We start from the raw sequence: 23,610 nt of genomic DNA on the forward strand, positions 1-23,610 counted from the left end.
TTGGACTGCAAGCCGCAATCCCAACCCTACACTGCTCTATTGCTTCTGGATAGGCCCCTTTAGACAGACTAGCAGCCAGATGTCCCCACGATAGGCCTCAGGCTCCGGCCTAGCAGCCCGGAGCAGCACAAGACATGCCCTACCCAGACAGCCGTCCAGGTGGCACAGAACCCCGATCACCTGACTCCACACAAATATATAGTCTCTCCCAGCAGGCCAAGGGATTCAAGAAAACCCCTGCCCATTGGCTGAGATATCCCATATAATCCTAATCTGTCCTTGAAATGCCCTTGTCTTATCTAATGTCACCAAGCACCCGGCCACCTAGTGACAGAAGAGAGAGGTGCAGCAATTCCAGAATTAGGGCGAAATCAACTGATCCCTAACAATTGGCCAAGGCAACCATACCTGGCAGGTACATTTAGGAGAAACCCTGCCTAAACATCAGTGTGCTACACGAGTAGGGGGAAACTATAAGGAGTAGGATGAATAGATGTTGTAAGAGTAGTTCTAGTCTGAACTAGGATGAACAGTGGATGGAATCCCCGTACCCCCCTATTAAAAATTATAGTAAGAAAAAAAATGTTGAAAAAAAATGAAGAAACATTTGGAAGGGTTGTGTTCTAAAGTATATTGACACCTCTTATGTTTTGTATCCTCTTTTATGATATGTCTCTTTTTTAGATGGGCTCCCGCTGTATGTGACTCTGCACTTCTGGGTCTGGGGCGCCGTGCACAGCAGGTGCCGTAATTGATGATGGATCTACTTTGGGGACATTGGTTTTTGTTTTGTTTAATTAATAAAGGAATTGTTAAAAACCCTTGTAGTACTTTTATTTATTTTTGACAGTTTTTTTGGCAAATGAGTACCCCATACTCATTCACATGGGGGGGGGGGGGGGCAGGATCTGGAAAAAAAAAGGCGTGGGATCCCTCCCTCCAGTTTATGCCAGGCTCTTTGGGTTTGGTATGGATTTTAAGGGGAAACCCACGTCAAAATAAAAAAATATGGTGTGGGGCATTGCCAGCAATACATTTAAAAAAAAAACCATACCATACCATCCATACCAGACCCTTATCACGCATGCAGTCTGGTAGGCCAGGAAAGGGGGGGGGGGGTGAGCAAGCCGCCCCCCCTTCTGAATCAAAGCAGGCCACATGCCCTCAACATGAGTTGAGGTGGGTGCTTCAGGTAAGGGTGGCTCTGCCCCCCACCTCAAAGCACCTTGTCCCCATGTTGATGGGGACAAGGGCCAATTCCTGACAACCTTGTGGTTGTGGTTGCTGGAGTCTGCGGGCAGGGGGCTTGACAAGAAGGCCCCAGGATCCCGGCCCCATCCCCTATGTGAATGAGTATGAAGAACATTGTACCCCTACTAATTCACCAAAAAAACTCTCAAAAATAAATAAAAACATTGGATGAGTTTTTGACAAGTCCTTTATTAAAAAAATAAAAAACCAATGTCCCCCGATGTAGATCTATCGTCAATCACAACGCCCACTGCACCGCAGGACCTGAAAAAAATAAGCCCCGCACTAGTTGACAAATGAATACCTCCTCCGCTAGGTGAAAGTTCTTAAATAAGTAAGGGGCAACCCCGTCCCCCTGTGATGTCACCAACCCAGCAGGCACTGGTTGATGATGTCACAAGTGGGTGGGGCCACAGGTGATGTCGCTAGGTGGCCCCGCCCCTTACCAGGACACTGGGTCCACTCAGAGACAAAAATGGGAGCCCTCTAAAGAGGGTTTGGACTTCCGCTGTGGTCTCAAGTCGTTTTTGGAGCTAGCTACTGTAGATGGGGACCCAGTTGGCTCCTTTACCGAGGCCTTCTGAAGTTTCCAGCTGGCTTTTGGCGCTGAGCTTCAGGCTTCACTGGGCTTGGACACACCTGATGGTAATGTCCCACTCCTCCGCAGTTGAAGTAGACTCCTTGATTAGCTGGCTTCTCAAAAAGTCCTTAAACTGTAGAGTTTAAGGACTTTTTGGACTCCAAGACTTCATCACTGGGTAGGACGGTGGGTTTGGAAGTCAGCAGGGGCATCACCTCTATTAGCTGGGACACATCAGAGTCCTCAGAAGCTTGATCTTGGGATCACCATCAGCTGTACTGGCCACTCTGATCCTGGCAAACAAATTCCGTTCACGGGCTCTTCTTTTTGCTATCCAGCATGGCTGCCTCTTCCCGCATAATCCGGATCAAGTTAGGATACTTCAGGATATCACCATCTTGCTGGGTTCTCAACTGGATGATGATGGGGTCCAAAGACTGGGCACCCCTCAAGACTTGCCGCGCATGGACCTCATCCACTTTCTGGGGATCCAAACCCTTTTTCAGTAAGATTTGGTGCATGATCTTGTCCAAACGCCTCGTATAGTCAGATAGCTTCTCTCACGATTTTTGTAAGTATGCTCCAACTGGTATATGAGGTTAGAATCCTTCTCTGTGCATCCAAACACATCGTGCAGAATATTCAGGTTGTCCTAAGTAACACAGTCTTGTGCTTACTGAGCTTCAGATTGCGGATGGCTTCTGAGGCAGGGCCCCTTAAACTCTCTGTAATTCTCTGCTTTTGTGGGTCTCAGGAATGTCCCATTTATATAGGGCTTGTGTGGTCTGTTCCAGCCACTCTTGAAAGTTGTCCTATCCAGCAGGCACTGGTTGCCCTCTGGAAAAGGCTCCGGTACCCAGTTCCAAAGTACGTTGGAGTGTCCTTCTGGCATTTTGACACAAAGTCTCCCAGGGCAGTGAAGATCTCTGGCACAATTGTGGCCAGGGGTCATGTGGAAGGGACTTTCTCTGTTGCCTCAGCTTGGTTAGAATTTTCTGGACACATATCTGGGGTGTTTGGCTGGATTAAACAAAGATTAGTCTTGTTAATCAATTGCACATTGGTTCCTTGGAAACTGTCATTGACTCCTTGCTTCCACTCTAACAGCATATGGGTGCGAGAGGTCCCACGGTCTGGTCTAACCCACACCTTCCTGTCTGGGGCCAATATCTTCACTGCTTGGCAGATCTGCTCTTCATTCCATGCCTCCCCAGGGAGCTCAATCACAATGCTTGACTCTGGGCAGGCGTCTTCTTCTCCACACCACTGGATTGCTGTGGCAGAGTCCATCCTGGTGCTTTTAGGGATGCTGTCTTGAGGAGTTGATAGCAGAATAAAGGTATCCTGGACAAGCCCCCACGTGTAGCGCCACCTCCGAAAGAGCCGCTTGAGTAAATTTAGTTCAGTACTCTGCCTCTCAACCCCTATAACAGCCCCTCTGGCACACCTAGTAAACAATGTAGTAATAATACACAGGCGATATTGAACCAGAAAGTAATTTTTTTTACTGAAAGACTCTCTTTGGCATAAAATAAACAGTAAAAAATAATGTTTGACAGTTAAGCGTAGCCCAATAACTGTGCCTTATTGACTGGAAGGTTAAGAGCAATGAAGTTCAGCAATATAATCTGTCTAGTCTCAGGGGACTCCTTAAGGCCAATGACCCTGAAGACAGAGACAACCTCAAAAATAATGACAGTTTGCAGTATGATAAGAACACGTCAAAAAATTAAATTGAGCTCTATGGGTCCACGCAGGAGGAGGGCAGTGGAATGGCCAGACTTGTATCAGACCACTCCCTTCTATTCCCCGACACCACAGTCCCAATGAACCACAAGAGTACAATAAGGAATTCAATGCAACACTGTAACTCTTGAGTCTTTAAACCAACTCACTTAATAGATCCTGAGTCCTGGGTATGTATGGGCCCTTATTGCACCATTGGCTTTAATTACTTGAGAGGAAAGCCTTGCGTCTTCAGCTATCTCTTGGTTGGTGCATTTTAGGTGTCCTGCTTAGCAGGGTGAACACGGTATGTTTGAAGATTTCCTGGCAGGCAGGGTGAAGCAGAGTGTACTGTGGAGCTCTGAAGTAAAATGAACACTGTTGCTGCCTGGCAGGGGGTGAGTGCAACACAGTGTTCTACCGGTATAGGCAAAAGATAGGCGACATTGTCTGCATGCAGTGTCTCTTTGTATCTGTAAGATGGGCAGTGCCCGCTCACCAATCCAGCAACAAAGACCCAAAGGAGAGATGTCCTGGACCAGACTCTTTAGGTTGCCTGACTGTCCCCCAGAACGACCCACAATGTCTTCAGAGATGTGCCTGGAGATGCACCCGGGGTCCCACTCTGGAAAGATGTCCACCACAGATGATGGAGCCATGGCGGGAGACAGTCCCACTAACCCTGGATGGCAGCACCCTTCTCCTTCTTCTGGTCCTCTTTTCGCCTCTTGGTCTTTCCCCTGCTCCCAGGTAGCCTCCTGGTGTCCTTTCCTCTTCTTCACTCCCTCCCTGCTGCTGAGCGTGCTGGGATAAGTAGTCTGCCTCCCCAGGGAGGCTATGAGCTGCCTGTGTTAGGTACTACATATCCCAAGATTTCTTGCTCCTGCAGTCCTGGCTGGTGATTGGCCAATGAGGAAGGAGGGGAGGCAACAGAGCATGCACTCGCTTGCTATACATTGAGAGGAGGAGAGGGAGGGGGGAGAAATCCCACGCAGCTGCTGACAGGCTCACTTTCCCTGCCAGAGAGCCCATCTGTGTGAGTCTCGGTGGCAGCGGTGGGAGCTGCGGGGCTGTGGGTGGGCTGAGTGGCACCCGCTACAAATATACATTTGTAACTTTATTTCATTGAGCGATCATCCACCTTAAAAGTCCCATTCCTTATAGTCACTCTTCGGTGTGGGGCAGTTTTTGTCAAGTTACTCGGGACGTTGGCAATTTTTACCTTCTACCCTTGACATTCCAATTATTTATGTCACATGATATTGGCAAAATGGGAAACAAAATATATTACCTAATTTTTGTAGAAATATAAAAAGATCAGGTTGTGCCGAGTAAATAGATACCAAACATGTCAAGTCTTAAAATTGTGTGTGCACATGAAATGGTGATAAACTTCCGTATCTTATGCTTCAGTGGCGGCCACTCCATTAAGGGTGCAGGGGCGCCGCCCCCCCCCCCCCAATCCATGCGCCCGCTCCCTAATCTACATGCAGGGTGCCAGACACATGGATTTCAATGGTTTTTGTTTTTTTAAGCACATGATTAGAGCCTGATGCTCTAATTGGCTTCAAAATGGGTGGGTTCGGGGCGCAAAGCACTGCGTCCGAGCCCACCCAGTTGTTTGATTGTCTTGCCAATCTGGAAGCGGGTCTTGAGACCCAATTGGCTGAGAGATGAAGCGATTGTATTGGCCAGGAGCAGGGGGGAGGCGCCTAGGAGGGGATGCAGGGGGAAGCTGCCTGCGGCCTGAATGGGGTAAGACCAAGGCTGATGGGCGGACAGATGGACGGGCGAGCGACGGGGGGGGGGATTTGTTCGCTGATCGACTGAGCAATGGGGGTGGGTTTGTTTTCGGCCCCCCAAAAAAGAAATAGCACCAGCTGCCACTGTTATGCTTTAACCACCTCAATTTTTCCAGGAGGAAGTTACATGATGTCCTCCCTGTACGGCGTGATCTGTCACCAGCCGTGTCCACCAGACACCGCAGATTACTGATCAGTGTACCGACCTTGGATGATGCCTGAACTACAGATGGCGCCATGCTTCTGGAGAGAAAAGCAGATGAAAGCATTGCCAGGGGAGTATCGTACGATCCCCTTAAGAGGTAATAAATTCCTTGAAGGGGATCTGATATATCTGATGACAGGTCCTCTTTAGATCTTTTACAGGTCACACAGTTGGAGGTAGGCATCTTCCATTTGTATTCCCTCATTGCTGAGGCTCAGTATGGAATGTCATTGCAGGTGAAGAGGAAGTAAATCCCCCCCCCCCCCCATATCAGGTTGGGCGACCTGGAGGAGAGGTGGCTGCACAATCAGCGGCCTCTATGGACACCAATAATTATCCGTCATCAAACAAAAGGAGTCATTCTACACCGAGCCAGGAAGGTGAGTGCAGGTCAGAGGAGAGAGCGAGCACCATAAAATACTAATACCCCAAATATACCACTGAGTGTTACCACACCCGGGCATGCTGGGAATTAGACAAGGATGGCGCTCTCTGTACACCGCTACAATATATGTCAGAGCTATATAAATGTATATTAATGACGTGTGACTGGGGGGCATTAGAGTGTAAGCTTCTTTGGTACAGAGACTGATGTGACTGGCTCGGTGCTCTCTGTACAGCACTGCGGTATATGTCAGAGCTATATAAATGTATAATAATAATAGTGTGTGACTGTGGGGGGGGGGGGGGGGGAGATTAGAGTGTAAGCTCCTTTGGTACAGAGACTGATGTGATTGGCTCAGTGTTCTCTGTACAACACTGTGGTATATGTCAGAGCTATATACATGTATAATAATAATAGTGTTTGACAGGGGGGGGGATTAGAGTATAAGCTTCTCTGGTACAGTGACTGATGTTGCTGTTTAAGTGTTCTCTGTACAGCACTGCGGTATATGTCAGAGCTATATAAATGTATAATAATAATAGTGTTTGACAGGGGGAGGGGATATTAGAGTGTAAGCTCCTCTGGTACAGAGACTAATGTGATTGGCTCAGTGTTCTCTGTACAGCACTGTGGTATATGTCAGAGCTATATACATGTATAATAATAATAGTATTTGACTGGGGGGGGGGGGGGGATTAGAGTGTAAGCCTCTCTGGTACAGCGACTGATGTTGCTGTTTAAGTGTTCTCTGTACAGCACTGCGGTATATGTCAGAGCTATATAAATGTATAATAATAATAGTGTGTGAATGTGGGGGGGGGGGGGAGATTAGAGTGTAAGCTCCTTTGGTACAGAGACTGATGTGATTGGCTCAGTGTTCTCTGTACAACACTGTGGTATATGTCAGAGCTATATAAATGTATAATAATAATAGTGTTTGACAGGGGGAGGGGACATTAGAGTGTAAGCTCCTCTGGTACAGAGACTAATGTGATTAGCTCAGTGATCTATGTACAGCACTGCAGTATATGTCAGAGCTATATAAATGTATAATAATAATAGCGTGTGACTGTGGCGGGGGGGGGGCATTAGAGTGTAAGCTCCTCTGGTGGAGAGACTGATGTTGCAGTCTCGGTGTTCTCTGTACAGCACTGCGGTATATGTCAGAGCTATATAAATGTATAATAATAATAGTATTTGACTGGGGGGGGGGGGGGGGGTGTGATTAGAGTGTAAGCTTCTCTGGTACAGAGACTGATGTTGCTGTTTAAGTGTTCTCTGTACAGCACTGCAGTATATGTCAGAGCTATATAAATGTATAATATAGTGTGTGACGGTGGGGACATTAGAGTGTAAGCTCCTTTGGTACAGAGACTGATGAGACTGGCTCAGTGATCTCTGTACAGCACTGAAGTTTATGACAGAGCTATATAAATGTATAATAATAATAGCATGTGACTGTGGTGGGGTTGGGGGAGGGGGCATTAGAGTGTAAGCTCCTCTGGTACAGAGACTGATGTGACTGGCTCAGTGATCTCTGTACAGCACTGCGGTATATGTCAGAGCTATATAAATGTATAATAGCTTGTGACTGTGGTGGTGGTGGTGGGGGGGGGGGGGGCATTAGAGTGTAAGCTCCTCTGGCGGAGAGACTGATGTTGCAGTCTCGGTGTTCTCTGTACAGCACTGCGGTATATGTCAGAGCTATATAAAAGTGTCTGGAATACTAGAAATGACAGGTGATGATTGATGGCAGACAAAAATTCCCATAGAGCGAACGGTGCTGCAGGTGACGATGCTACAGTGACGGCAGTAAACAAAAGGGTTATTAGGCAGTGGGACGGTCAAGAAGTGTGCATCCACGGGTCTGGGCGAGAGACGGCATGCCGGACAGTCAGGCAGGTGACGGAGGACAAAGCATGTTACCGGCAGACACAGGAATCCCGTCCAGCCAACGGTGCAAGGTGAGTCTCTTTTCTGTTTCTGGCAGGAAGGGCTGGAGAGAGACGAGGCTTACCATTCACTGCTCGGATCCTCATTGTCGGGGGATTAGATCTAGTTTCTAGCCTCATTCATAATGATATATTGCACTAGAGTTTGCAAGAGGTTTGCATCCATAGGTACAGTGCACAAAGGATTATCTATCTATCTATCTATCTATCTATCTATCTATCTATCTATCTATCTATCTATCTATCTATCTATCTATCTATCTATACACATACATCAATCAGCCATAACCTTCTGACCCCTGACAGGTAAAGTGAACATTGTTAATTATCTGGTTACAATGGTATCTGAAAGTTGGTAGGATTTAGGCAGCAAGTGAACATGTTGTCCCTGAAGTTGATTAGTTGAAAGCAGAAAAAATTTACAAGTGTTAGGCCCCTTTCACACAGGGGTTCCGATCAGGTCCGCCTGTCAGTTTTTCAGGCGGACCTGATAGAATGCTCCATTCACCTCTATGTCAGCGGTGCGATGTCTGCTAACACCCGTCGATATCCCATCCTGTCTGTGAAATCCAGATGCATGGTCGCCCATCTGGAGAATCAGATCGGATAGGACCTTTTATCCGCCTGCTCAATGGGGATCAACGGAGCGATTCCTGCTGAGCAAAGCGGAGTCCGTACAGTGACAAGCCCGTGTGAAAGAGGCCTAAGGATTTGAGGGACTTTGACAAAGGCCAAATTGTAATGTCTAGACAACTGGGTCAAAGTAACTCCAAAACTGCCACTCATGTGGGATGTTTCTGGCCTGCAGTGGCCAGGACCGACTAAAAGTGGTCCAAGGAAGGAGAACCGGCCAACCAGTGAGAGGGCCATGGGGGGGGCCAAGGCACATTGGTGGAGGTGGGGAGGGAAGGCTCGTTGATGGAGGTGGGGAGGGAAGGCTCTTTGATGGAGGTGGGGGAGGGAAGGCTCATTGGTGGAGGTGGGGAGGAAAGGTTCATTGATGGAGGTGGGGAGGGAAGGCTCATTCATGGAGATTGGAAAGGAAGGCTCATTGATGGAGGAGGGGGGAGAAGTCTCATTGATGGAAGTGGGAAGAGCAGGCTCATTGATGGAGGCTGGGAGGGAAGGCTCATTGATGGAGGTGGGGAGGGAAGGCTCATTGATGGAGGTGAGGAGGGAAGGCTCATTGATGGAGGTGGGGAGGGAAGGCTTATTGATAAAGGTGGGGGGAAGACTCATTGATGGAGGCAGGGAGGAAGGCTCATTGATGGAGGTGGGAGGGAAGGCTCATTGATGAAGTTGGGGAATGAAGACTCATTGATGGAGGTGGGGAGGGAAGGCCCATTGATGGAGGTGGGGAGAGAAGGCTCATTGATGGAGGTGGGGAGGGAATGCTCATTGATGGAGGTGGGGAGGAAATGCTCATTGATGGAGGTGGGGAGGGAAGTCTCATTGATGGAGGTGGGGAGGGAAGGCTTATTGATAAAGGTGGGGAGAAGACTCATTGATGGAGGCAGGGAGGAAGGCTCATTGATGGAGGTGGGAGAGAAGGCTCATTGATGAAGTTGGGGAATGAAGACTCATTGATGGAGGTGGGGAGGGAAGGCTCATTGATAGAGGCAGAAAGGCAGAGCTCATTGATGAAGGTGGGGAGGGAAGGCTGGCCTATGAAGTCTGATCCAATAGAAGAGCTACTGGAGCCCAAAATGCTGAAAAAGTGAATACTGGCTCTGATAGAAAGGTATGAACACACAGAGCATTGCTGTTGGTTGTGTATGGGGCTGCATAGCCATAGACTGGTCACGGTGCCCATGCTGACCCGTGTCCACAGCCAAAAGCACCTACAATGGGCACGTGAGCTTTAGAACTGGACCACCTAAAAATGGAAGAAGGTGGCCTAGTATGATGAAGTCAAGAATGGTTTGAGAAACACCATAATGAGTTGAAGGTGTTGACTTCAGAAATTCTTCAGATCTTTATCTAATCAAACATCTCTGGGATGTGCTGGGAAAACAAGACAGATCCATGGAGGCCCCACCTGGCAACTTAGAAGATTTAAATGATCTTCTACTGACGTGCCAGATACCACAGCATACCTTCAGAGGTCTTGTGGTGTCCATTCCCCCGATGAGTCAGTGTTGTTTTGGTGGCAAAAGGGGGACTTACCCAATTGGGTGTGTGGCCGTAAAGTCATGGCTGATCGGTACATATGTTCTCTGCCCATTTTATTTAGCGGAAGTTAGAAGTGGTGATGACCATGGACCCTTTGTTCAGCATTTCATGTTATTGTACATCTACGACAGCAGTAGATGTTTAGCATTAATTCATATGGGGCCCATATAGTGGGGATTGGTTAGTGTGCAGTCCGGACCATTGCCGTTTTTTTTTTTTAATTGGTGGAGGTTGAGGATGTTTATTTACTAATTGAGAATTTTCTAAGATTGGTGGCACTGCAAAATAAATGATATTGAGCTAAACCCCGGTATTCCCGGATCTAACCACTTCCACCATCGCGGTCTTTGGTGGTAGTTTATAATAATGGTATGTGTAAGGTTGAACGGGATCACTCTTGATCAAAGTGCAGGTGGTGCACTCAGTCCATTTAGAGATTTCTCCCAAAGCTTTTAGTTTAATATCATAGAAAAATATAGTCAAAAAGGGCATAGGAGGGTTGGCACTGCCATGGGGGGACATGTGCCAATATCAAATATTATATTAAAGCTGAACTTCAGATATATATTTTATCGCATAGTTACAATGGACCAGCCTGGACCTTTGTAAATAGCCTTTAAATTACATGCTTGGGGGGTAGGGATGCACCCATACCATATTTTTTATGAGTGCGAGATACTATTTTCTTTAGTACTCGGCGATATCGATACCTACCGCAACTGTTTTGTTTTCACTTCTGCTGTCAGCAGTGGTACAAAGCATTAAAAAGTTATTTACAAATGAAATAAATCGATTTTTGTTTTTCATTTTGAGCTTTTTCGATGTGAAATGTATAAGTATATGTTAATATACATGTGCAAAAATATTTTCTAACAAAGCAAACAAAAAAAAAAGTTTTAATTGTTTATCGTTTATAAAATATACGTGAAAAAAAAAATCCCTTTGATCTGCAGTTGAAGAAACAGAAAGATACAAACAAAAAAAAACAATGTTTCTTTTTATTTTAGTTTTTCAGCTGAGCAATGTTGTTAAAAAAAACTGCTTTTTTTTTTCTCACAGCTCCAATTACCGGACTTCTTTAACACTTTAGCTATCAGCAGGGGAGACCCGCTGATAGCTCAAAGTACCGAGCCTGAAAGTATCAGGTATCGGTGCATTTGCATATGTACCGATACTTGTGCAAATACTTGGCACTGATACTAGTATCGGTGCCATTGGTGGAGGCTGGGAGGAAGGCTCATTGATGGAGGTGGGGAGAGAGGGCTCATTGATGGAAGTGGGGAGAGAAGACTCATTGATAAAGATGGGGAGGGAAGGCACATTGATGGAGGTGGGAGGGCCATGGGGGGGCCAAGGCGCATTGGTGGAGGTGTGGAGGGAAGGCTCGTTGATGGAGGTGGGGAGGGAAGGCTCATTGATGGAGGTGGGGGGAGAAGGCTTATTGATGGAAGTGGGGAGAGAGGGCTCATTGATGGAAGTTCGGGAGAGAAGGCTCATTGATAAAGGTGGGGAGGGAAGGCTCATTGGTGGAGGTGGAGACAGAAGGCTCATTGATGGAAGTGGGAAGAGAAGGCTCATTGATGAAGGTGGGGAGGGAAGGCTCATTGATGGTGGTGGGAGGGAAGGCCCATTGATGGAGGAGGGGAGGAAAGGCTCATTGATGGAGGAGGGGAGGAAAGGCTCATTGATGGAGGAGGGGAGGGAAGGCTCATTGGTGGAGGCTGGGAGGAAGGCTCATTGATGGAGGTGGGGAGAGAAGGCTCATTGATGGAGATAGGGAGGGAAGGCTCAATGGTGGAGGTGGGGTAGGGGAGGTTCCAATTGATGGAGGTGGGGAGGGAAGGCTCATTGATGGAGATGGGGAGGGAAGGCTCAATGGTGGAGGTGGGGTAGGGGAGGTTCATATTGATGGAGGTGGGGAGGGAAGGCTCATTGATGGAGGTGAGGAGGGAAGGCTCAATGTTGGAGGTGGGGTAGGGAAGGCTCATTGATGGAGGTGGGGAGGGAAGGCTCAATGTTGGAGGTGGGGTAGGGAAGGCTCATTGATGGAGGTGAGGAGGGAAGGCTCAATGTTGGAGGTGGGGTAGGGAAGGCTCATTGATGGAGGTGGGGTAGGGAAGGCTCATTGATGGAAGTGGGGAGGGAAGGATGATTGATGGAGGTGGGGAGGAAGGCTCATTGATGGAGGCAGAGAGGGAGAGCTCATTGATGAAGGTGGGGAGGGAAGGCTGGATTATGAAGTCTGATCCAATAGAAGAGCTACTGGAGCCCAAAATGCTGAAAAAGTGAATACTGGCTCTGATAGAAAGGTATGAACACACAGAGCATTGCTGTTGGTTGTGTATGGGGCTGCGTAGCCATAGACTGGTCATGGTGCCCATGCTGACCCGTGTCCACAGCCAAAAGCACCTACAATGGGCACGTGAGCTTTAGAACTGGACCACCTAAAAATGGAAGAAGGTGGCCTAGTATGATGAAGTCAAGAATGGTTTGAGAAACACCATAATGAGTTGAAGGTGTTGACTTCAGAAATTCTTCAGATCTTTATCTAATCAAACATCTCTGGGATGTGCTGGGAAAACAAGACCGATCCATGGAGGCCCCACCTGGCAACTTAGAAGATTTAAATGATCTTCTACTGACGGCTTGGTGCCAGATACCACAGCATACCTTCCGAGGTCTTGTGGTGTCCATTCCCCCGATGAGTCAGGGTTGTTTTGGTGGCAAAAGGGGGACTTACCCAATTGGGTGTGTGGCCGTAAAGTCATGGCTGATCGGTACATATGTTCTCTGCCCATTTTATTTAGCGGAAGTTAGAAGTGGTGATGACCATGGACCCTTTGTTCAGCTATTCATGTTATTACACATCAACGACACCAGTAGATGTTTAGCATTATTTCATATGGGGCCCATATAGTGGGGATCGTTTTTTTTAATTGGTGGAGGTTGAGGATGTTTATTTACTAATTGAGAATTTTCTAAGATTGGTGGCACTGCAAAATAAATGATATTGAGCTAAACCCCGGTATTACCGGATCTAACCACTTCCACCATCGCGGTCTTTGGTGGTAGTTTATAATAATGGTATGTGTAAGGTTGAACGGGATCACTCTTTTTTTTTTTTTTTTTTTTTTTTTTTTTTTTTATAGGACAAAACATTTTATTCTGTTATTAGTTTAATATCATACATCCTTCATAAATGTATTTATCAATTTTACAGTTTTCGTACTTCATTTTGAAAGATATACTTGTATCGCCTACATCATTTTCCAGGGCAGAAGGCCTGCTACCTCCGCTGCCAGACCAGACGTCTTCTATACATGGCTGTGTCTTCTGGCAGTAAAAGTTTTTGTTTTTTTTAAATCTGTAAATGAGGTAACATTTCACAGTACAATTTTCTTCAAGTTTTTTGCTTAAATAACTAAATTCTTTTTTCTGTGTTTTTTTCTGTTAAAATAAAAAAAGTAGGAAAAAGGGGTCTTTACAAAGGAAATCCCACAATCAAAGAAAATAAGTTCAATTTTTCTGACATTCCAAACGGTCCTGCCCAATGCGTTTGTTAAAAAAAGGAGTAATGGGGAACTGGATATGCTGGAAATTTCATAACTGGTAAGAGGACCATCCTTTTAGGGATACCTGCCACAGTTACATCCAGAAAATCCAGGGACCCAGAATCCATACGACCATAAGCCGGCGCTGCGGTACTGTATCCATACGGAGCTGCATATCCTTGGGTTATATATCCCGGGGCAGCAGCAGCAGCTCCCACAAAGGCCCCTCTGGCCAATGCCACTCGTCCTCTTCCTCGAGCCGCCTGCACAGCCGCCGATACCGCCGTACTGACCACTCCTTTAGTCTGTGGAATAATCTTTTTCTTCTTGTTATTTGCTGCGTTTGGACCAGAGAAGAGCTTCTCTAGGGCAGCCAGGGCCGCACTGGCTTTTGCTACCTTTTTGTTTGGGCCCACACCCCTGAACTTCTGTGTGTCCACCTCCACCTCCATTACAAACCGTTTGTCATGGCTTCCTCCACTCTCCGATATCAACTCGTATTTAAGGCCTCGCCTCTTTTCATTCAGTTCCATCACCGGGTTTTTCCCGCTGGCGGTTAGGATAGGACCCTGAGTACGGACCTCCAGTGTGTTGGAGCTGTCCGTACTGGAGCTTCCTGTGTTATTGCTGGAATTTGTAGAGATTGTCTCGTTCTTCCCTGTATTGTCTGATTTCTCATCCGAACTAAGACATTCCATATCAGTGTCAAAACCAGTTGGGTATCCCATGGCCTGTAAAACCTTTACTGCTACATGAAGCTTGGCTGTTTTCTTGGATGGTCCGGAGGCCTCATGTATGGTTCCATCTACATCAACAGACATAGTGAAAACTGGTGCATGTACTGGACCTGATTGAGACAGCAGTTTGTATTGCCAGCCAGGTCGAATCTGGTTTAGTCGCATCAGTGCATTCATTGGCTGGTTAGAATCTATGGCTTTGCTGTCCAAAATTTTGCGCAAATTGCGCCTCATTTTCTTATTTGGGTCCTTGTCGTCACAAGAACCGTCGTCGTATGGCCGCTTTAATCCTTCCCTGTCTGTGCTTGACCAGGAATATTTTTGGAAAGGTTTATTTGATGGCAGGGGGTCCATTTGCAATACCTTGTAAATCTGTCCAAAGGCTAACAAACGAAGTGCATGCTGCGCACTTTGCGTGATCTCTTCTCTTTCTTTCACGGCCATGTAAGCCAGTGCATCTGTAGGTTCCTTCTCACATGGATCGTGCAGGCCTGGCCCTCCAGGTAGAATGATGCCCGACGCCAGGCACTCCATCACCCTCCGTAATGCTTCTCCGGCACCCAACGGTCTATTACAAGTTCCTAGTGCTTTTTCACATACGAGTTCTAGAGGCCATCCTTTCAGCTGGGTCCAGGTAGGAACTCTGTTGCACAAATCTCGTAGAATACGCAGCACAATTACACAAGATTTTAATCCGTTTGCTCTCGCCTGAAACCATTTGGCATGTCGCAGAGACGCCAAGGCGTTCAGGCATTTCTGCCTGTCCAATAAGTCCGGAGGATCTTTCATCGCAACATTTTCTACTCCACCCGATCCTTTTTCCTCTTCTCTGAATAGTGAGGATGTCAGTATAACTTTTAAAATCAATTTAGGTTCTTTTGAATTTTGTATAATTAGTGAGGCATCTTCTGTGCATTGCTCCACTTGATATGTCTCTTCTGTAAGTTTCTTAATTTGCAGTGGAAGGTTTTCTCGGACTGCGACTAACAAGCTCTCTGTTGGTTTCTCCTTACACATGAGAACCAATTCCAGATCCATGTCTTCCTTAATGAGCAAGCCTTTGGCAACCAGGCCAATTCTCATGACTCCACACAGCACCCGGCCGCTGTCATCCCATGCTTATGAATGGCATTCAGTGTTGCCTCTCCAACTCCCTCCTGTGTGCAGGTATCCGCAGGAAAGCCTGTGTGTAGCTCAGCCTCCACATATACCTTCCCAGGTCCTCACCAGCATCAGATGTTCATTCAGCCAGTTCAACACGTTGACAGCATTACATATAACCCAGGAAGATTATTTCGTTCAAAAAAATTTTAATTCATCCATGAAATTACTGCGTATTGGCCATATCAGATTTCACTCTCTCTCGGTGATGCTCCTTTCCTCTCCGCCTCCTCCTCATCCCTTCACACACCAGCAGGGCGCGAGCCCAGCGCCCGACCGAACGGGATCACTCTTGATCAAAGTGCAGGTGGTGCGCTCAGTCCATTTAGAGATTTCTCCCAAAGCTTTTAGTTTAATATCATAGAAAAAATATAGTCAAAAAGGGCATAGGAGGGTTGGCACTGCCATGGGGGGACATGTACCAATATCAAATATTATATTAAAGCTGAACTTCAGATATATATTTTATCGCATAGTTACAATGGACCAGCCTGGACCTTTGTAAATAGCCTTTAAATTACATGCTTGGGGGGTAGGGATATCAATACCATATTTTTTATGAGTGCGAGATACTTTTTTCTTTAGTACTCAGCGATACCGATACCTACCGCAATTGTTTTGTTTTCACTTCTGCTGTCAGCAGTGGTACAAAGCATTGAAAAGTTATTTACAAATGAATTAAATCAATTTTATGTTTTTCATTTTGAGCTTTTTCGATGTGAAATGTGTAAATACATGTTAATATACATGTGCAAAAATATTTTCTAACAAAGCAAACAAAAAAAAGTTTTAATTGTTTATCGTTTATAAAATAGACGTTAAAAAAAAAAAAAAAGCAGGGAAATAATAATTAAATGGAGGAGAATAGGGAGTTAATTAAGGCTGATTAGAGTAAATTAAGGGTTAATAAGGGGTTAAACCAAAGAACATTTGTTCATCCCTTTGATCTGCAGTTGAAGAAACAGAAAGATACAAAAAAAAACAATGTTTCTTTTTATTTCAGTGTTTCAGCTGAGCAATGTTGTTAAAAAAAAATGCTTTTTTTTTTCTCACAGCTCCAATTACCGGACTTCTTTAACACTTTAGCTGTCAGCAGGGGAGACCCGCTGACAGCTCAAAGTACCGAGCCTGAAAGTATCAGGTATCGGTGCATTTGCATATGTACCGATACTTGTGCAAATACTTGGCACCGATTCCGATACTAGTATCGGTGCAACCCTACTTGGGGCATACTTTAAATCTGTACAGGTCATAAGGAACAGTACAACTTTCACAGACAGCCTCAGCAACAGCGTACACTGGAAGCACATACTTTTGGGACCCCTGCGAAAGCTGCAATTACTGTAATTACCACCATTACATTGATCGCCTTCGGGGTCTCATGCATACTCTGATTGGACAAGGTGGGGATCAAGATGTCACCTGCCTCTCTGCTCTCTCCAATCAGAGAAGACCTTGCATTCATTGGGTAAAATGCAAAGAGTTCCGTAAATGGTGCCCATGCCAAGCAGGAGACCCCATGTGGCAGCCGCACAGGACCTGGAAGGTGGCAGTGGATTGTAGTAGTAGTAGTAGTAGTAGCAGTAGCAGCAACTTATAGTATGGTATAATGGCAGGTGTTTTTTTTTTTGGGGGGGGCAAACAGACACCCACCGCTCGCGGCACCCCCCCCCCCCACCACTGTTAGGAGGTCGGTCTGGCAGTTACCTCATCGTGGCGGGTGGCAGGCAGTGTGCTACAGCGACTCGGCTTTCGAAGTCCTCTCCTCCTTGGCTGCTTCTAGCTTCTCCCCTCCTCCTAGGCATCCAATAGGATCGCCTGTCCTTTCAGCCAATCGGGTGACCGGTGTCAAAACCTGCTTCCTGATTGTCCGGGAGCAGGATCAGTGCTACATTAGCGAATATTTATTCGCTGTTGTAACACACCTAGGTGGGATTGGAGCGCACCCTCTGCGACCTGAGCCCGCCCTATAGTGAGGCCTATTAGGGCCTCTGGCCCTAATTGGGGGCTTAAAAAAAAACAGCTCCTCAGCATTGGAATCCATGCATCGGTGCCCTGAAAGGGGTAACAAACCCATGGCCATGGGGGTGGCGCTCATGCGCCCGTGTGATGTGTGCCCTTAATGGACGGGCAGCCCCTGGTATGATATAGCGTACGCATGCTTACATTGGTCCAAGCTGGGTCCACGTACCTATGCAATACAAACCATACCTGGAAGGCAAGTAAATACTGTACAGAGAGGACATGGTCCATGGCATAAGCAGGGCATAGATGGTTCAAATGGCCGATCCGGAAGATTTCATGACCAGGCCATTTATTTGCTATTCAGCACTGCACTTCTTTAACTGGTAATTGTGCGCCCATGAAACACTGTACCCAAATGATTTTTATGTGATATTTTTTTCACACAAATATAGGTTTCTTTTCGGTGGTATTTGATCACCTCTGCGTTTTTTTTATTTTTTGCGATATACAGTGGGGACGGAAAGTATTCAGACCCCCTTACATTTTTCACTCTTTGTTATATTGCGGCCATTTGCTAAAATCATTTAAGTTCATTTTTTTCCTCATTAATGTTCACACAGCACCCCATATTGACAGAAAAACACAGAATTGTTGACATTTTTGCAGATTTATTAAAAAAGAAAAACTGAAATATCACATGGTCCTCAGTATTCAGACCCTTTGCTCGGTATTTAGTAGAAGCCCCTTTTGATCTAATACAGCCATGATTCTTTTTGGGAAAAGATGGAACAAGTTTTTCACACCTGGATTTGGGGATCCTCGGCCATTCCTCCTCCTCGCAGATCCTCTCCAGTTCTGTCAGGTTGGATGGTAAACGTTTTTAGGGCTCTCCAGAGATGCTCAATTGGGTTTAAGTCAGGGCTCTGGCTGGGCCATTCAAGAACAGTCAAATTTCCTGACAGGCTCCATGGCAGCAAACCGGCCAAACGATATGGTGTCACGTCCCTCCGATAAGCCTTGACTGTTAGCCGGGTATGGAGTGTGTAGCACCGGCTCCTGAAGAGCACGCACTATATGTTTTGAAAGTTAATGTTACACCTGAACTGCAGTTTGGTTTGGGTACAATTGTTCCAAATTTGGACCTCAGCATCAGTCTGACTGGACTATAGGGTGTTCGGCCTGGCCATAGGGGGGCGCTGTCTCTTATGGCAGGCATGGAACCACAGTTTGGTTGGGTGCTTTGAGGTTACTTTCTCTCGGAGCCTGCCCAGTGAGAGTGTCACTCTTGCTGAGCTTTCTGAGAGAGGGTACTTAAGATGCAGATGTCACGTGTTTCGGGGTTTCCGGTCCAGAAGTATGTTCTGACTCCATGCTCCTGGTACTCCTGACCAGCCCCCAGGAAGGCTATGGCCTGGGGTGCGGATCTACCTGACTTTATGTCTCTTGGCTGGCTAGCCCGAGGCAAGGAAACTAAAGAAGGGATTCTAAAGTGGTCCGGTTGTTATGGTTATGCAGTGATCTTCCTCTGTTTTCTTACCTCCCCTCCATGTGTTCTGACTAAGAGGCCAGTCACTTCCACTTGGTGGTTTTTATAACCTCTCCTCTAAGCACGGCTCCACCCCAGGCCCTATCAGGGAACCCTATATTAACCTGTGCACTGCAAGCCAACAGTGCTGATCAACCATTGTGTATTCATTGTGTGTTTGGCTTCCTGGTTTCTGCTTGCCGTGTGCTCTATGTTTGACTCTGTTACCAACCTTGGCGTGTTCTCAACGATTCCTGTCTGCTTGTGACCTTGACCTTTTGGCATGTCCCTGACCATCCCTGTCTGCCTGTGACCCTGAAACTTTGGCGTGTACTCTGTTGTTCCTGTCTGCCAGTTGCCCTGACCTCTGCCGTATCTCCTTACTATTCTTGTTGTTCCAGCCTGCTGCTTCCTTCTCCTGTAGTCTACTGTGAGCGTGATCTGTGAGATCCTAGGGGCCGCGACCTGGAGCCAGACTGCAGCGAAGTCCATCCTCACCACTAGAGGCTCTGGTGAACACCCACTGGCTCTTAGACTCCGCGCCCTGGGAAATCTATGCTCCAGCTCCCATTGGGATCTGTGTTAGTGATCCTATAGACCTGTGTCCTGAATCTCCTTGGGTACAATCTGCACCAGTCAGTCCTAAGGTCCACTACCTAGCGGTGCATTTCCGACTCCTACGGAGTGCATCTGTCACCTGGTCTCGGGTGACCTGACACCGGTGCCGTTTTCGGTCGTGGAGAAGCCCAGTAACTTCGTAGCTATCCAGGGGAGGACTCTTCAGAAGAAGGCCATGTATGGGTTGGCTTCTTAGCAAGAGCCTGGTGGGGCTGAAGTATCTAAGTGAATCCAATCTTGTGGGTATCGCCAAACTGGCTGAAAGATCCAGGTATTACACGAGTGTTCTACAAGTCCTAGTTTCCTGAATGTTCTACAACAACGTCTGTGGCAGAGACTTGTTCCTGATTTAAGCACCTTGTTGGCTGCTAGGCCTTGTGAGAGAGGGACTGTCCAACCTGAGTGAACATCCAGCTGTGAATGGCTATTCTTTGTATTTAGTCAAAGTAAGCAAGTCCTTCATTATTGACTTTGACACTAAAGAGTACCTGAACTTTCCTCCTAACCCTCTGATCCTATACTAAGAGACTGTTCGTTGTCTACGGGAAACCCCTAGACGCAAATCGAGGTGAAGAAGGTAACGGTAAGCCCAGTCAAACCAGCAGCTCCTTCGGGGGTTAGTGCTACGAGTGTATTGCAGAATAAGCGCTGAACAGCTGGATTCATGTCTACCATTGGAAAGATAAGCGCGCACAGGCCTGTTTGCCTAGCAGTTTGCAGGTTTGCCATTATCTGCCCTAAAATGCCCGGTGTGTGTGTGTATGGATGTCCTGGCCGAATCGTTCGTAGGTAGTGGTAAGCGATCGCCTTCATGGCAGCAGTGTTTGTTGTGTAAGGTTTTTCTGCATTACCTGTCCTTTTTCACATTTTTGCCTTAGCAGCGGCCGGCTCCCTGTGCGTTCCAGCCACCGCTCCCTCTTACTTCTGGGTTCCGTCTGCGTTCTGTCGGCCCCGGAACGAAAGCAAAGCTTTGTTTTGTGCATGCGCGTGAGGATCTCAGGCCTGGCGCGGCCGCGACGTCACGCAGCGCCAATTTTAAAAGCCTGGGAGGCCTACATATATATCAGGAACGTTCGCGGGCATAGCGGCGAATTCCCTGAGCACCTGCAGAGCCTACCCCGGGTAAGTGCAATTTCAGATGGGTCTGAATTTTGTCTTTCACTTGCGGATGTCTGATGTATTGCCTGTTCCACCTGCAGTGTATTCAGTATCAGTCATGGACTCTTCACTGCCTCCTGGTGGCCAGTCCTCTCGCAGCAGGTAGGATTTGGAAACTGTTTCTCCTTTACTTTGCCTGCTGGGGGGGGGGGGGAAGAGAGCGGAGTGTAGGGCATTATTCCTGATCTTGTGCCTTTCTCTCTCTATTTCTGTCTTTCCTCTTTTTTCTCAGCCCTTCTAGGTCTGACCAACGACAGAGTAGTTCCCACAGAAGGAGCGGGTCCCCTAAATCACACCACCGGCACTCCTCCTCTGGTTCTAGACGCCATGGTTCCTCCTCTAAATTCAAGGACCATAGTAGAGGTTCTCCTCACCGCCCCCCCCCCCCCCCCCTCATCTCACAGTAGGGGCCCGCACACCACACACAGTCGGATTATCCGACAAAACGGTCCGATCAGACACATTCCGTCGGAATCTCCGACCGTGTGTACAAGGGCTCAGATAGTGGGTCGGAGGCAGATGATCCTGGGATGGGCTTTGAATACGCTTTGGTTCCCTCTGGTGAAAGCTGTTAAAGAAGCTCTGAATTGGGAAGACCCTCTAATTTCTCCTCCTAAACAGAGAAAATGTTTCAAACAGGTCAGTAAGGAGTGTCATTATTTCCCTTTTCTCACTGAAGTAGGAGCCATAATTTCTGAAGAATGGGGCAGGATGGATAGAAAAAGTTCCATGCAATCTAAGTGTAGCACTGACCCCCGAAGGAGCTGCTGGTTTGATTGGGCTTACCGTTCTCCTCGATTTGTGTCTAGGGGTTTCCCGTGGTAGACGGCCCAGAAACTTTAGAGACTGACGACAGATCCGCATAAAAGGGATTTTTATTTGCAAAAATGTAGACAGTGAACAGTCTCTTAAAATAGGATCAAGAGGGTTAGGAGGAAAGTTCATGTACTCTAATGCCGCGTACACACGAGCAGACTTTTTCAACGGAATAGGTCCGACGGTCTTTCCAACGGACTTTCGGCGGAGTTCCGATGGACTTTCCGAATGAACGGACTTGGACACACACAATCACACCAAAGTCCGACGGATTCGAATGTGATGACGTACGACCAGACTAGAATAAGGAAGTTCATAGCCAGTAGCCAATAGCTGCCCTAGCGTCGGTTTTTGTCTGTCGGACTAGCATACACACGAACGGATTTCTTAATAGGAACTGGGTCCGGCGGAGTTCCAGCGAAAAAATTTGAAACATGTTCTATTTCTAAAGTCCGTCAGATTTTTGGACAGCAAAGGTCCGATGGAGCCCACACACGATTGAATTGTCCGCTGGATTCGTTCTGTCGGATCTTTGCTGTCAAAAAGTCCAGTCGTGTGTAATTGGCATTAGTGTCCAAGTCAATAATAAAGGACTCGCTTACTTTGACTTAATCCAGAGAATAGCCATTCACAACTGAATGATCACTCAAGTTGGATAGTCCCTCTCTCACAAGGCCTAGCAGCCAACAAGGTGCTTACTCAGGAACAAATCTCTGCCACAAACGTTGTAGAACATTCAGGAAACTAAAACTTGTAGAACACTCGTGCCCAGGCATGTACTGGCCATAGGGACTATAGGGAGTTTCCCGGTGGGCCGATGGCTCAGTGGGCTGGTTTCAGTGACAGCCAGTGGCATTGCTGGGGGGGACTTTTGGGGCTTTAGCCCTGAATCTGGGGCCCATAGCCCCGAGTCTGTCCAGGAGTCCCCAACCACAGGGTCCTGGCCCACTACCTGCCCTCTTTCTGGTGACCCTGATGTAAGGAGGGGCTCTCTGGGGACCCTGATGTAAGCCGGAGGCTCTCTGGGGAACCTGATGTAAGAGAGAGGCTCTGTGGGGACCCGGATGTAAGGGGGGGCTCTGTGGGGACCCGGATGTAAGGGGTTGGCTCTCTAGGGACCCTGATGTAAGGCAGATGATCTCTGGGGACTCTGATGTAAGAGGGGCTCTCTGGGGACCCTGATGTAAGGGGAAGGCTATATGGGGACCCTGATGTAAGGGGAGGCTCTCTGGGGATCCTGATGTAAGTGGGGGGCTCTCTGGGGACCCTGATGTAAGTGAGGGGCTCTCTGGGGACCCTGATGTGAGGGGGGCTCTCTAGGGGCTTTTTTTGCCCAATTGCGTACAGTTTATATGCTGTTTTTTGCGTGTTTGCAAAATTAAAGTGAGCCGGTCTGGATGAAGTCCAGGGCCAAATTTTTGTCCCAGTCCAGCTCTGCTCGTGTGATACCTGGATCTTTCAGCCAGCTTGGCGATACCCCTGAGACAGGATTCACTTAGGTACTTCAGCCCCTCCAGGCTCTTGCTAAGAAGCCAACCCATTCGTGGCCTTCTTCTGAAGAGTCCTCCCCTGGATAGCTACGAATTTGCTGGGCCTCTCCAACTACCGGAGATGGCACCGGACCACCTCGGAATCCTTCTTTAGTTTTCTTGCCTCGGGCTAGCCAGCCCCGAGACAATAAGTTGGGTGGTTGCGCACCCCAGGCCATAGCCTTCCTGGGGGCTGTTCAGGAGAACCAGAACCATGGAGTCAGAACATACTTCTGGACCGGAACCACGTGACATCCGCATCTTAAGTACCCTCTCCCAGAAAGCACGGCAAGAGTGACACTCCCACTGGGCAGGCTCCTAGAGAAGGTAACCTTAAAGCACCCAACCAGACTGTGGTTCCATGCCTGCCAGAAGAGACAGTGCCCCCGGTGGCCAGGCTGAACACCCTATAGTCCTATCAGACTGATGCTGAGGTCCAAATTTGGAACAATTGTACCCAAACCAAACTGCAGTTCAG

General features: G+C 47.5%; 2 protein-coding genes across 3 annotated transcripts in view; one reads left to right on the top strand and one right to left on the bottom strand.

Moving 5' to 3' along the window:
* The first annotated feature begins 7,772 nt into the window (after nucleotides 1-7,772).
* The window catches only part of LOC143997746 (cyclic nucleotide-binding domain-containing protein 2-like), a 117,245-nt gene continuing 101,407 nt past the window's right edge, over nucleotides 7,773-23,610 (top strand). Inside the window, exon 1 of the mRNA XM_077493539.1 lies at nucleotides 7,773-7,912. Within this exon, the coding sequence (XP_077349665.1) occupies nucleotides 7,832-7,912 (81 nt within the window). The 5' untranslated portion in view covers nucleotides 7,773-7,831. The remainder of the gene's footprint in view (nucleotides 7,913-23,610) is intronic.
* Nucleotides 13,231-15,793, bottom strand: LOC143997745 (spermatid perinuclear RNA-binding protein). 2 transcript variants are annotated; one of them, XM_077493537.1, is made up of 2 exons: nucleotides 13,757-15,793; nucleotides 13,231-13,708 (listed from the first exon to the last, which is right to left on the bottom strand). In XM_077493537.1, exons 1-2 carry the CDS (start codon nucleotides 15,441-15,443, stop codon nucleotides 13,632-13,634), a joined length of 1,764 nt encoding a protein of 587 aa, XP_077349663.1. In that variant the 5' UTR covers nucleotides 15,444-15,793; the 3' UTR covers nucleotides 13,231-13,631. The 2 variants fall into 2 exon arrangements, with proteins under 2 accessions (XP_077349663.1, XP_077349662.1); XM_077493536.1 differs by having other exon boundaries at nucleotides 13,231-15,793.

This window comes from Lithobates pipiens, unplaced genomic scaffold, assembly GCF_037356315.1.
Source record: "Lithobates pipiens isolate NorthernLeopardFrog02 unplaced genomic scaffold, aLitPip1_a1.2 Scaffold_19, whole genome shotgun sequence".
In the NCBI taxonomy this organism is placed as follows: Eukaryota; Metazoa; Chordata; class Amphibia; order Anura; family Ranidae; genus Lithobates; species Lithobates pipiens.